Source organism: Loxodonta africana, chromosome 9 (assembly GCF_030014295.1).
Source record: "Loxodonta africana isolate mLoxAfr1 chromosome 9, mLoxAfr1.hap2, whole genome shotgun sequence".
Classification (NCBI taxonomy): Eukaryota; Metazoa; Chordata; class Mammalia; order Proboscidea; family Elephantidae; genus Loxodonta; species Loxodonta africana.
This window is the reverse complement of record NC_087350.1, coordinates 89,812,228-89,826,775: the sequence shown is the minus strand read 5'-3', so window position 1 is coordinate 89,826,775 and position 14,548 is coordinate 89,812,228. Positions and strand designations below refer to the sequence as shown.

Here is a 14,548-nt window from a genome sequence, read left to right as displayed (position 1 = left end):
CCTGAGTGACATTTCTGGGTAAAGATAGATAGGAGTAAGTCATCTTTCTGGATAATGGGGGAAGGGATGAAACTAAGCAGCTTTTCTAGATACCAGTCCAGAAAAGGAAGCAAGGTAGCACCTTTGGTGCACAAGAACTAACCAACAGGAGTGGGTGTGAGCAAAGACAACTTCCTTGTGTGGCCACCAAGCACAAAGAAAGGAAGCTTGCATAGGTAATGAGAACCAGCCTGGAGAGGCTGGCACCCTGGAGTTTGTTTACTTCCAAGGCCTACCATTGCCCCCCCTGTATGGCTTGGGGCCAGTGGATCTCACAAAACTTCAGCCACCATGGTCTTAAAATAGAGCACGTTTGTGATCCTCCCAGACTTTCATGGATACAGAGATACAAAGCCAGCATCTTCTTTGAACCTTCCAGATGGAAGGACCTAGGAAATATACAGCTCACAAAAAGCAACTTGGGGATATTGAGAGTAGGACAATTTATTTAGTCATTTAGACATGAGATGTTAGAACTGCAAGGGAAATTAGTAACATCCAATCTAAATTCTTAATTTTACAGGAGAAAACTGAGGCTTAGAGATGAGAAATTACTTGTCCAGGGCCTCCCAGGCAGATAATAACAGATAGAACTACAACCCAGAGTCCTGACTCCCAGACCGTTTTTTTTCTATGCCAAAATTAATCTCATAAGAATAGAGATTGGCATCCTGGCTGAAGCTCGTGGAACCTAAATTGGAGACAGAATGGAAAAATGGACGGGAATTAACATACTAACATTTAATAAAAGCTATCTATGAACTAGGCGGGGAGCCAGATATTTTTACATATTTTTTTTAACCTCAATCCTCACAAACGCTCCATGACGGGAGATACTATTTCCATTTTACAGCTTTCAAAACTGAGGCTCAAAGAGATTAAGTAACTTGTCTCAGGTCACGCAGACGGCTAAACCAGTATTTAAACTGGATCTGCTTGAAGGCAGAGCCTGGGCTTTCTACCCCAGCAGATTGGAAACATCGACTGGTTCTCAAGATCACTGCTGACGTGGTAAAACCTGGGACAGAAATTAAGTAAGACCACGCAGCATCTACCCTTTCCTGTGAAGAGTAGGAAAAGGCGTAGCAAACAATTCCTTCCTCAGATATTAAGGCAGGATATCTAATAGTATCTCCCCTCTTTTCTAAAGTCATAATTCATGTTGCAGAGAAATTACAGTCAGGATAAGTTTTGGGTCTCTGATCTCATTTTAGGTAGTTACTCCAGTTGGCTATTTTTGTTTTGGCCCATGTATTCTCTCTGCTGTTATAAGTATTTTTATCCCAATCTCGTCTTTTATGTTTGGTTTTTCGCTCAGATGATTTTTAAGATTTTGTATATAATTTACTTCTGAAATACCTTTGGCCAAAAACCATAAAGCTCTTTTCATTACTGAAATCCTTCTATGCTAAATTAAAAAAGAAAAAAAAATTAGATGACCTTTAAATGAATTTATTAATAAAAATTAAGGCTATAGCCAGTAGCATGGGTACCTTTGGGCTCTTGGCCAACAAATAATCCATCTGTGTGAAAGAAACCAGCTGACAATTTTGGACTCTATATGGCTACATTGAACATTAACTGCGCCGGTGATTATCTAAATTAATTGCCTCTTGGGTTGCGTTCTCTCGTCATGGAAAACTTCTTTTTCCAGTTCAAACCATGTAGGTTGAAATGAGAAAACAAAAGCAAAAACTACCCCCCACACCCAAAAGCCCCTCTGTCCGGATTTCCAAGTGGACCCAGGAGAGCGTTAGAGGTCTGAGAAAGGCTGATGATCATCACTGCATACCATACATAGGTGGAGGGCTTGTTATTCTCAGTTTCCCACCTATGAGAGGATACTCCTATTGTTTCTGAAAGTGCTGACCAGGACCCACACTTCCAGCAAAAATTCCTCTATCCCTACAGCGACAGCAAAAGCAGCAGCAGAAAACAGCAGCAGAAGCAATGGCCACAGATAAGTGTTTTGATGTACTGCAAGATGGATAGGGCTTGCAGTGCCCCCAGCCCTGCTGATACCACATGCCTTTAAGATACAGCCTTTCCCATCCTAATCTACAAAGGAAACAGGAAAAAGGAACTTAAAACTCCCCGTGCTCAGACAGAAATGAGACTGTCACAGCCTGCTTATGTGCTGTTCCTTCTTGCCTTTAACTTGTAAACAAGACCTGGTAGAACATGCGAATGGAAAGTCACAAATCTCTGGGTTTTTGAAAGGCTCCTTGGGACCTCATGCATAGCTGTGGAAACTGGATGGAGAGATCTGGGGAAGCATGGACTCTTTAGCTGGCTTAGTTCTCTATGGAGTCAGCTTGCTCCTTTCTGGTAAGGACTGGCTTTATTTATTTATTTATTTAAACAGAGTTACTGACTTTTGGGCTCTTACCAACTCTTAGTACTGGTTAATGAGGGGTGGCTGTGGTATAGATACCATTTCTCTCTGATTCTCCATTTCATATACGTAAGGATTGAAATGCCAGGTTCCTAGGGCATGAACTGGTTTTCCCTCTGGCTGATTGTCCCCTGAATTGCCACAGACTGGGAAGACCAATTCAGTCACCTTATTTGAAGAGACTCGCTTACTATGGCATTATTTTCCTGCTCCTTGTCCTGGAGGGTTTTCTTATCTAAAAAAGAAGAAGAAGAAGAAATCTAGATTTACCAGCTTCAAAGAAAATCTTCAGTAATTTTTTTAAAAATAAAGTGTATATTAAAATTAAGCAAGACCACTTAAGGCAATGTACAGATTATCAATGCTTCTCTCTAAAGGTTTTATATCTGTGTGGTATTTTAATCACAGCGAGCAAATTCTAGGCTTTTTGTAATTTTTATAGATGGAGTCCAGTAGATTGGGGTTCAGTGATTTTTATTTTATTTAAAAAAATATTTGGTATATATATATTAAAAAAAAGAAAAGAAAACAAAACCCATTGCTGTCAAGTCCATTCTGATTTGGTAGATAGTAATTCATAAAGTCTGTCTATATTGGCCCAATGAAGTGAATGTCTAGGCAGTAGCACAGGTCTTTGGGCACAGGAGAGTTTTCAAAACTGTTGTGAAATTCAGGAATCATTGGCCTGAATGTTTTTGGATTTATTGTGTACGTTGCTCAGATTATCTAGATATTGGCATACCTCTGTAGTTTCACTTGCCCAGTGTGACAAGACTGAAGTGCGAATCACAAATACGTTGCAATCACCATCAATCTGTCCCCTTTGGTTCGAAAACATTCTAACTATTGTAATGAAAATTGATTGGTATTAGAAATGAATTTTGACAATTTACTGAATTTAATGGTGCAGGCTATATTACATGAATAGAATTTGATGCAAAGATACACAGGCATCTGCTATATTATTTTTTGATATATGTTTGAAATATTTTATTAAATATTCACAAAATTAATCTACTAAGAGAACAGAGCTGCATGTAATTTGTTTTACAGCTGTCAGTTTGCTTTCAACGACAAATTATATTGAGGATTTAATACCTTTTTAAAAATCCAAGAATGTAAAATAGGAATCCTGAAAATGAGAAATGATCCCAGATGATTTCAATATTTATGTGGTAATGGTTTATATTAATGTGGAAATAATGTTAATTTCTGTATTAATATATACCTTTAAACTAAATAATTATCATTGTTCCTTTTTTGGGTTGCTTTTGTTCTGGTGCCACATTTGTCAGTGACACGAAGCCTGGAACTGATTCCACACCAAGGATTACAGTTATGCAAAGCCCCAGGGACCACAGTTGCTCTGAGATATGTTTTAGATTAAAGAATGCACACACACACACACACACGCGCACACACACACACACGCGCACACACACACACACTCACTACTGTTTTAATTTACTTTTTTTCAAAAGTAACTATGTTATGGCACTTTGCAATATAGTCACAAAATAAAAAGTTATGTTGCCAAAACAGTTGCCCCAGTGTCTAGACCTCAGTTCCCTGAAAACACAGCACTGACTTCAGCAGGAAGATGCCCAAGGCCGGAGGAGAGGTGATGCTCTTGTTAGAAGGGAAGTGTGACACTAATGAGGTTAACTTTTGCGATGGGTCTGTTGTGTTGAATCCTATACTCCCGGTCTAAGCCACCATGAACATGAATGCCCAAGCGTTGGTGATTACAATAAGAATTCAGTTTGATCATGTCTATAGCCAGATGAGTCTGTTCTTCAAGCCAAATTCCACTGGTAGACTACAATAATGGAGCAAGGAACTAATAGCGTATGGATTTATTTCTCTATAGTGGTTTGTTTCTCATAGCTTTTTTTCTGAACCAACAGAATGGGGGAAAAAAAAACCATTTGTCTCAATAAAGGTGGCTTTGGGTAGAAGAAATGCTGATCCATAAGACAGTTGGAGGAGGTGTGTAATTTTCAAAAAGCCTCCCCCCAAGTCTTCTTGGACTTTGGTACATTCCCTTCCCAACTGAGAATCATTGTCAATTCCAACTTACAAACAAGTTCTAATAAACATTCTCCTTTTCCCTACTCCCCCATCCTCACCAAACCAGGCTGCTCTCTCTAAAGAGTTGTATATGCAGAAAAACAAACCATTCTTTCTGCTTTACATAGTATATCCTATATGATCAACATCGATCCAGTGGGAAGGTTATAATTGTATGCCTACTTACCTCTTGCCTGTCTCATCTGGCATTTAAAATGACAACCTGGATTGAGTAACAGTGGATATTTTGTCTGGGGTGGCAGAGAAAATGTGGTTATAAGGTCAGGAAAGTGGACCCAGCTGGAATCTCCCCATTAGGCCTGGCCTTGAAAGGCTAGTATCAAGTCAGACTAATAAAGGGTAGAGGTATGGAAGCTGGGATGGGAGGCACCCCTTGAAATTTTTCTCAGAAGGTAGGAGTTTTGCTCTCTTCACAAAGGCTCCCTTCCAAGGGTTGTCTTTGTTGGGAGGTCTCACCATTTGCCTTTCAGCCCTATCCTGGAAGAACGTTCTGGAAAAGTCTAGTTCTTTTAAGACATCTCTCCTGTAGGAAAGTACTCTTCCAAGTCCATCTCAGAGGACTACGTTATGTTTTGTTGAGGATCCAGATGGGTAGACTCTGAATTCTGACACTATCAGTTTGTCTCCTGGGGCTTTACCATTCAAAAGATAACCATGTGTAATTGTGTAACCTGCCTATTCCCTGTACATGGCTTACTGGTTGGAGGAAGGAATTAAATAAATTTACGTAGGCTGGAAAGGTGGATCCAAACCAAGAGATACCAATTCAAAATAGATCAATGTCAAGTTGTATGTTTGGATTCAAAAACATAAATTATGTATGTTCAATGTGGAAGATTCTTGTGAATGACACCCAAGTTTTTGTGATACACAAAATTCACGGGAGTGAACATTTGATGCTCTGCTTCATAAGCTGTAACAGGTTGCATTGGTAGAAATACAAGGTCCAAATTAGAAATGGTAATTACCTCACCTCACTCTAATGCTCAGAGAATGTGAGGAGACTGAAAGATTTGACATCAAACATAGTAGATGAGTAGATTGACACAGTGGCTTCGACAGTGGACTCAAGCATAACAATGATTGTGAGGATGACGCAGGACTGGGCAGTGTTTCATTGTGTTGTACATAGGGTCACTGTGAGTCAGAACTGACTCGACAGCACCTAACAACAACAACAACAATGTAGAAGACAACATACATTTGAATTGTATTTTAACAGATTAGACCTAAGCATGAAGGGAGTTACAGGACAGACAATTTGGCTTTATTGATGGGAAAAAAAAAAAAAAAAAAACATTGCCATAGAGTCAATTTCGACTGATAGTGACCCAATGGGACAGAGTAGAAATGCCCCAAAGGGTTTACAAGGAGTAGCTGGTAGATTTGAACTGCTGTCCTTTTGGTTAGCACCCAAGCTCTTAATCACTGTGCTGCCAGGGCTCCTATTGATGGAAAACCTTATAAAATTGGATTGTCATCCTCATGAGGAGTGTTCAAGCAGAGGCTGGGTGATCATCTATTAAGAATTTAAAAAGAGGAAGTAGAGTGTGATGGTTACTACCATCCCTTTCATGTCCTTTTCACCCCACTGTCTGTGGCTCCTCGCTGACCAAGTAGCAGTTGAAAAAATGCTCAGAAAGGCCACTAGGACTTTTGCCCAGTGAAACCAAACCAAACTGGATGCGGACCCAAATGTGCCCACTTTACGATGAATTTTAGCCTAATCAAATGCCTTATGAGAAAAAAGGTACATGCACGTTTGCTATGCTGACTCTTTTGAAGCCACTATAGGGCTTAAGCCCCAACTGGATGACTGTGGGCAAATTATTTGATTTCTATAAGCCATGGTTTCCTCATCTTTTGTGAATAAAAATACCTATTTGCAGGGTTTTTAATGAAGAGCAAATGGAATAATGCATGAAAAGTGCTTAGCCAGTAAGAACTCTCCTAATAAATGAAGTATAATCAAAAGAGAAGTGTTGTTATGAGGACCACGGTACTAGTTCAAGACTGTTCTAACTTTTCCCAGGACGTAGAGGACCACTTACTATTCATCGAAGCAGGCCCCGTCTATAAGACCTCAACATAGTCCAAATCCTCAAAATCTGTGCTAGCCACTCCCTGCTCAACAAGCTAGAATATTTGGCCTACTATCCAAAACCTCCTTCACCTATCCATTAATTCCTGCTCATGCGTCTTCTGTTTCAACTAGGTCCATCTCCACTATCTACTCATTCTTTCCTATTGGTTCTTGTTCATTCTGTTCCATCCATTTAGAAATGACATTCTCTATCATTCCAAATCCGACTCTCGCAAACACAATTTAATGCAATTCACCTGGGTCAGCTCTTCCTAATGATGTTCTTCTCCTACTCTGAGTCCTCTCATCATACAGACTGTGCCCTTTGGCTTTGGGCACATAGATTTAGCCCAATTAGCCTCTAAACCCTACGGTAACAGATTTTATTTCTCTTCTATTCTCCATATGCATGTATTTAATATTCTGTACACTTAACGAGATGGATTGACACAATAGCCCAAACAATGGGTTCAAACACACCAACGATCATGAAGATGGCACAGGACAGGACAGTGTTTTGGTCTGTCACATATAAGGGTGCCATGAGTTAGAGCTGACTCAACGGTAGCTAACAACATCTTTATTTAATAGAGTTTAATGTATCAGACTAAGATGCTGTTGGTATAATATTATTATTATTACAACTACTGTTGAAAAAATAACAGATCAAGTTCATGTACCTTGCAAATAGTATTTATTCATGTTACGAGGTTGGCTTATGCTAAATATTTGATGTAAATAGTGCCAAAATAAAATATTTCCTCCCCTAGATATGAAAATAAACTACAAACCAGTGATAAAATATACAGTCATGAAAGTAGGTTTAACCAGGCCTTTACTTGATGTTGGAAACTCTGGTAGCATAGTGGTTAAGAGCTACGCCTGCTAACCAAAAGGTTGGCAGTTCGAATCCACCAGGTGCTCCTTGGAAACCATATGGGGCAGTTCTACTCTGTCCTATAGGGGCGCTATGAGTCGGAATCGACTCAACAGCAATGGGTTTGGCTTGTTTTTTTTTGGTTTTACTTAATGTTATATATTGTAAGATTGTTGAATATTATCTATAACATATGTGTACCTTTAACTAAACAGACATTTATTGAGTTATTGCACACCTATCATTCATTCATTCACTTATTCATTTACTTGTCTATCCTTTCAGTAAATGAAGACTCCCTGAGGGCTTACTTTGTCCCAAGTTCTGTACTGGATATAAGGAGTACAAAAAAGGATGAGTCACTTTGTCCCTTTGGTACATACATCTTACTGGGAAGACAAATATAAGCAGAAAAATTATAAGATATTATAAATGATATAATAGCAATATGTGCAAAATCTGAGTGTTTCAAGGGCTATAAAATTTTTTACAGCCCCCAATGATACAAAATGAAACTGAAAAATCTAAACATAAATATTTACTTAAATATCAAAATTAATAGCATTTGAAAACAATCTGTAGGTTAGATTTTTCTCGCTTTGCAAGAACTCCTAAATAGTCATGAATATTGTCAAAAAATCATGACCAATTGTAGTTATGAGTTACTCATAGCCAAATGATTTCAAAACCAAATAAGCAAAATGAAGAGAGAAGAAAGACCTTCCCATAAGAGGGAGCAATCTATAGGGAGTATGAAAATAGCAAGGAAAGCTTGAGGAAGCTGAAGAAGTTGAGTAAGGCTGGAACCTAAGATGGAGTCTGAAGAATAAAGGTTGAGGTCAGATCTGTAAGAGCCTTGTAGAGCATTTTAAGTAGTTTGTACCTCATTCTGTACATGTAGACAAATCTAGTAGGGTACGGCACAAATGGTTAACATGCTCAGCTGCTAATTGAAAGGTTGGCAGTTCGAGTCCACCCAGATATACCTCGGAAGAAAGGCCTGGCAATCTACTGTAAAATCAGCCATTGAAAACCCTATGCAGTGCAGTTCTAGTTTGAAACACATGAGGTCGTCATGTGTTGGATTCAACTTCATGGCAACTGTCTGTGTGTGTTTTAATGTTCTATCCTACCTGATTTGTATTTTGGCAAATTCATTCTGGTAATAGTGTGGAGGATGGATTAATGTGGCAGAGACCAATTTGGCTTTCCAACACTCCAGGCAAGAGGGCAGTGGGGATGAGGAGGTGTCTTGAGAGAGTTTTAGGAGGTGAAACCACAGAAGTTGGTGATTGGTTGCATATGGAAGATTGAGAGAGAGGGAGGGGAATAACAATTGTTCCAGGGTTCTGGTTTGGGTAATTGTGGTGCCATTCAGCATGCTGGGAAACATGGCAGAAGGAACTGATTGGGGGTTGACTGCAACAGAACAAATATTTTATACATGTTGAATTTGAGGTTACATGAAAAAGGAGATAGTAAATAAAATTCGGCTCTCTGAGGTAAACCTCAAGTGAAGGGAGTGGGCAAGGGATTGGAACATAAAATTCTTTGATTTATGCTAAGTGAGGTCATGATCATGGATGTGACCCTCAGAGAAAGGGTGCAGAGGCTGGGATGATAAAGCCTCCTGGGTAACATCAAGATTTAAAGGAAGGGAAGAGAAAGAGGAGATAGCCAAGGATTCTATGAAGAATCAGCAGTGGTGAGAGAAGCAAAACCAATCAAACTCCTTTCTGGAGATTTTAGATAATTGGTGTTGTGGCCACTGAGGAAGGTGAGAGTTTTAAGAGAGGGCAGTAAGATGGAGGCAGCAGAATGCCAGCCTCTGTGCCTGGCATGGGGCCCCACTCTGCAGGTGTGTTGTTTTCCAGAGAGCCAGCTGCACTGGTAGCATTACAGACCCTGAGCTGGAAGAGGTGTTAAGAGGATCAGCTGGCATCACTCCCAGCCTGCAGGAAAGGGAATGTCTAAAGTTGCCTCCCTTACTTCTGGAATTTTAAACTGATAACCCCATTCCCACCAGTCTGGCCAGACTTTATTCCTTAAATCACACATGCGAAATGTTTTTAGATTAAGCCGGGCATGCTTCACTCTAAACCCCACCTCCGCTGACTGCATCCTTTTGTTCGTTCAGGAATCTGACCATCTTCCGCCCCATGTTCTTTCCCATAGGCTGCAGGCACAGGTACAGACACGTGGATGTGCCAGATGGTCAGTGTATGTCAATACATCTACTGACTGGCAGTTCCATGTCTAACATGGTGGGAGTGTGACAAAGGAGGGAAAAAATTTAAAGATAAGCCAAAGAACCAGTCAGGCAGTAGGTGGAGGGGCATCGTGTGTGACTCCTGTTTGCTCTCTGCTTGTCACAGCCCCTTGCCCAGGGCTTGAGCCGTGAGGTGTGTGGTGGTCACACCCATCTCAGTAGATCTGTCAGCTTTCCCGCTTTTGTTAGAGGGTGATATCATGCTTCCTGGGGGGAGCACTGGAAGACAATGCAAGGCCGCTTTCCTCCAGATACAATAGGCGGAGTCAGGAAGGCAGTATTGACATTGCTGGGGCTGGGGAGGCACTCACTTCTCTGCAGGCCTAAGATGGTGAACCAGCTTAACCTTGGCACACAGGGCCTGGGTTGTGCAAGGCGTCTGGCTGCAGAGCCAAAGGGGACCCCGCCCTGGGGACAGAAGTGCTTTATACATCTGGGAATCTGGGATGGGCTTCAAATTCCAATCCCTGTGTCAAAACATCCATAAAAACAATAATAGTACTAGTAGTAACAAAAAATGACTACCATAGATTGAATGCCTGCATGTGCTAAGTGCAACCTTGCACAATAACCCATTGCTGTCAAGGCATATTCATCTTTTTTTAATAGATGGAGAAACTGAGGCTCAGAAAGGTTAAGCACCTTGCCCAGGATCACAAATGTAATCAATATCCATTGTTTTGAACTGCCTAGCATCCCCACTTTTCAAGAGTTACCATGCTTTCCCTTCATGGGATTCTGATGGGACTGCCAATCACTGGCCCTCCCTCCAAACGTTCGGTATGGGGGGTATTGGGTATGGACAGAGTGTCCTGTCCATTTGACAATAGCAGTTGTTTCAAACAGAGGGCACATGACCCAACAGTGCCAGTTAAACTTTTTCTCTGGAAATTTATAAGAAGTTTGAGGGAAAGATGCTCTCTTTCTTCACTGAGGACATTAAGCCTAGAGCTACCAGCTTCTCTGGTCACTTGAAGGAAGTTGGTCTTTGGTAGGAGAGAATGAGGCCATTAGCACAAAGAGAACAGAGCCAGGACTGACACTCTGATATTAACTGAGCCCTGGATGCAGTGGTACTAGATCCCAGATCCATCCCTGCCCCTCACGATTACATGAGCTTGTCTTTTTTTACTTGCTTGAGCAATTTTGAGTTGGTTTCTGTCTCTCGAAAATGAAAGGTACTGACCGACCTCACTGTCTTAGTAGGAATTGATGGAGACAAGCATTACACTGGAGATAACCCGAACTCAAACCCTGGGTTCTTTCAAGCATTTCACTGTGCTGTCATCTAACTGATGTTTCTTGGAAAATGATCCCAGGCAGCAAGAGTGAGAGACTGAGGGAATGAAACAGTACAAGCATGCGTTATCAGGTTGGTCACTGTCACGGATGCCTGGTATTGCAGACCTTCTGATAAGTCGTATGAAATAAGACCCAGAATTATCCATCAGGAATAAAAGGGGGGGGGTAGGCATTCATCCATCATTATCCTCCTCCTTTGGTCAATGTAAGAACCTAGTGGGTTAGTGCAGACATCTCAGGCAGTGCTGCCAGAGGATGTACGAGCGGAGGAAGGGAGAGATTCTCACATGGATTCTGATGAACTACTGTGAGATTGCTCTTGTGCAAAGCTGGTGGAGACCGGCTCAGAAGTGGCCTCTGCATGAGCAGCTGGGGCAAGGAATGGGATTAAGAAGATTTTGTATGAAAAGATGTAGGACACAAGGCACTCTTGTGCTTGCCTCTGTCATAGTACTTAGTTTACTCATTTGTTTTGCTCACAAGGCTATGAGCTGTGTCTGGCATTTCAATATTGTCAGCAGCAGATATAGTACACTGGCTGGCAGAGGAGTGCTTTAATAAGCGGTTTTGCCTTGGATTACATGTAACCCAATGCTTGCAGAAGTGTGGTAGATATACTACTGCTGGCCCTCAGAACAATTTTATGTGGTGCTTGAAAGAACAGTTATCATTTTAATATTTATATGTGTGTGTATGTATATATATGTATATATGTACATATTATATGAACCTTATGATTTCATGAATATTTTTGCTTGAGATTAGGCTAAGTAGAAAAAGAGTGAGCTAAAGAAAATGGTCAGTAGAATAATCGTACAGGTAGCTGTGAATTCAGCAAGCATTGTGAAAGTGATGTGTGAATGTATGCAGCTTGGGAGACAGCTGGTAACCAGGTGAGTTAGTCACTTAAAACCTGCCCTCAGTCCTTTTTACGACTATGTGTGTGTGTGTCAAAATAAGTAATAGAAAAGTAATTTGGACATGTAATTAATACTATTCTAGTGATGTGAACATAGTGAAACATTATCATGGTGATCAACTTGTCTCAAAGGACTGTTTTGAACTCTAATTTTACTCCTCTCAGGAAACCTGGAAAGTGAACATTTGTTCATTAAACTACAGACAAGACCTAGTTTACCCCATGTGCATACTGGGCATCCCTCAAAAAAGGGTCAGCAGTCAGCCAGCAAGCCAGCAGACAATGTCCACCAATGGGGAAATGGGTAGGACAGTTATATTCATTCACTCATGCTAACGTTGACTAAGCCCTTTCTAGGGACTGGGAATCTACTAGGCATTGGATTTAAGACATTCAAGAGAGGGATCTACCTTTAAGCAGCTTGCAGGCTGGTGTGCTGAGAAGCCCTGCTGTAATAGAAGCAGGCAACATACGTTGAGAGCACAAAAGCTGGAGTGAGTAATCCTGGCAGAGAATGGGTGTTACACCAAGAGGGTGACATTGGAAAAGGATCAGTAGGGTTTTATAGTGTGGAAAATCACGAGTAGGAGTGAGGAATAGAGCCCTTGTTGTTGTTATTAGGTTCTATCGATTTGGCTCCGACTGATGGTGACCCCATGTGTGCAGAGTAGAACTGCTCCAAGGCTACCTTTCGGAAGCAGATCACTAGGTCTGTCTTCCAAGGTGCCTCTGGGTAGGTTTGAACCACCAAACTGTTGGTTGGTAGTTGAGTGCTTAACTGTTTGTACCATCCAGGGATTCTAGGCAGAGGGGAAAGCATGAAAAATGTGAAACCAAAAGTGTAAGAAACTTTCATGCAGTGGTTCTGTGTGGCTATGCTATAGGGTACGTTGAAGGAGGCAGTAGGAGATAAGCGGGTTGGGAAGAAGATAATTAGGTTTGGGATTGGCTGAGTGGGCAGGGATTAAGACACTGATGGGAGTTGTTAGAATGTAAGTTGAAGTTGTGTGAATGAGTAACAAGGGAGGTTGAGCCACATCAATGATTGCAGTGACAGGAGCAGAGTAGGGAGACAGGGTACAGAGTTTGGCAACTAGAGCCTGCTGCAAAAACATTTTCAGTGGGAGGACAGACTTGGGTTAGGGAGTAAGTGCAAGGTGGTGCAGTCGAGCGGATAAGCATAGCTTCTTCCCTCCTGAGGGATGTCCTGCATCCCGACAGGTGCCTGCTTCCATCTGCCTTTTTGTGAGCTTAATCATGGGAGTGATCTGGTGGGAGAAGAGTGAGGTCTTTCTCTCTGCCCTCACTGACCCAAGGCACCAGGGGCATATGCAGGGACTTGAAGGAAGTAGGGAAAGTCTTTTCATCGCAGATACCCTTGCCTTCTCCTGGATGTGCCCCCCCAAATTACCTGAATTAGGGAATGATTTTCATTTCATAAATATTGCAGTGGAGGCAGAGGTTTTCTTGGAGGGGTCACACACTAACTCTTACCTAGAAGAGCAGAATATTAGAACTTCTAAGGACTTGAAAGATCATCTAGCCCAGTGTGTCTGGAGTGTCTTCACAGACTACTAATTCCAGGGGAATATTAGAATTCTTTCTTTTTAAAACTGTCTGTCATGTGGAGGTAATGTTCTACACCTTAAGAAATGCTGATGTCAGTGTGAAAACTGAGGCCCAGAGAGTTCAGTACTTTGCTCAACTTACTCAGCTCATTAGAGGCTGAGTTTCTTCACTCTAATAGAGAAAGTAGAAGGCAATGTGGATTAGAACTTAATTCACGTGCTATGCAATCGGACTGGGCTTACATTCCAGCTTTACCATTGTATTGCTTAGTGATTTTGGACAAAAGCAAAAACAAACCCATTGCTGTTGAGTTGATTGCAACTCATAGTTGACCCCGTAAGATAGAGTAAAACTGCCTCATAGGGTTTCCAAGAAGCAGCTGGTGGACTGGAACCACCAGTCTTTTGGTTAGCCGTGGAGTTCTTAACCACCGTGTTACCAGGGCTCCTGCTAGTGATTGGCGTGTAACAACCCACACTAAAAACTTAGCAGATAAACCAACAATCATTTGTTACTATTTATGTGTCTTTGGGTGGTCTGAGGTGTGGCTGATTTGCACATGGCACAACTGGCTTAGGTTGCAGCAGGTGGGACAGCTCTCCTTCTTGCTGCAGGTATGTAGGTTTTCTAGGATGACTGTGTTCCACGTGTATCCTCTTTGGATCAGCCGATTTATCCAGGGCATGTTGTTCTTATGATGATGGTAGGAGCACAAGAGGGCTTAGTAGAAACAAGTAGGCTTCTTAAGGCCTAGGCTAAGAACTAGCATGCTGTCACTCTTGCCCACATGCCATTGGCCAGAGTCATATGGCCAAGCCCAAAGTTAAGAGCTGGGAAGTACACTTTGCCCATAATGAGGCTAGAACAAGTGTGGGGATGCAAGGAGGGGTGAAGACTTGGGGACAACAACTAAATCTACCACAACCTCTACTAGCTTTGTGCTGCGCTGCAAGTTACTTGGCTTCAGTTTCCTCATCTGTAAAACAGGCATTATAACAGTACCT

The 14,548-nt window shown here is 41.5% G+C and overlaps 1 protein-coding gene across 1 annotated transcript in view; it reads left to right on the top strand.

The window, feature by feature from the left end:
- Positions 1 to 1,632: 1,632 nt before the first annotated feature.
- LOC135232469 (angiopoietin-1 receptor-like) overlaps positions 1,633 to 14,548 on the top strand; it is a 61,867-nt gene continuing 48,951 nt past the window's right edge. The window contains exon 1 of the mRNA XM_064291818.1: positions 1,633 to 2,367. Within this exon, the coding sequence (XP_064147888.1) occupies positions 2,316 to 2,367 (52 nt within the window). The 5' untranslated portion in view covers positions 1,633 to 2,315. The remainder of the gene's footprint in view (positions 2,368 to 14,548) is intronic.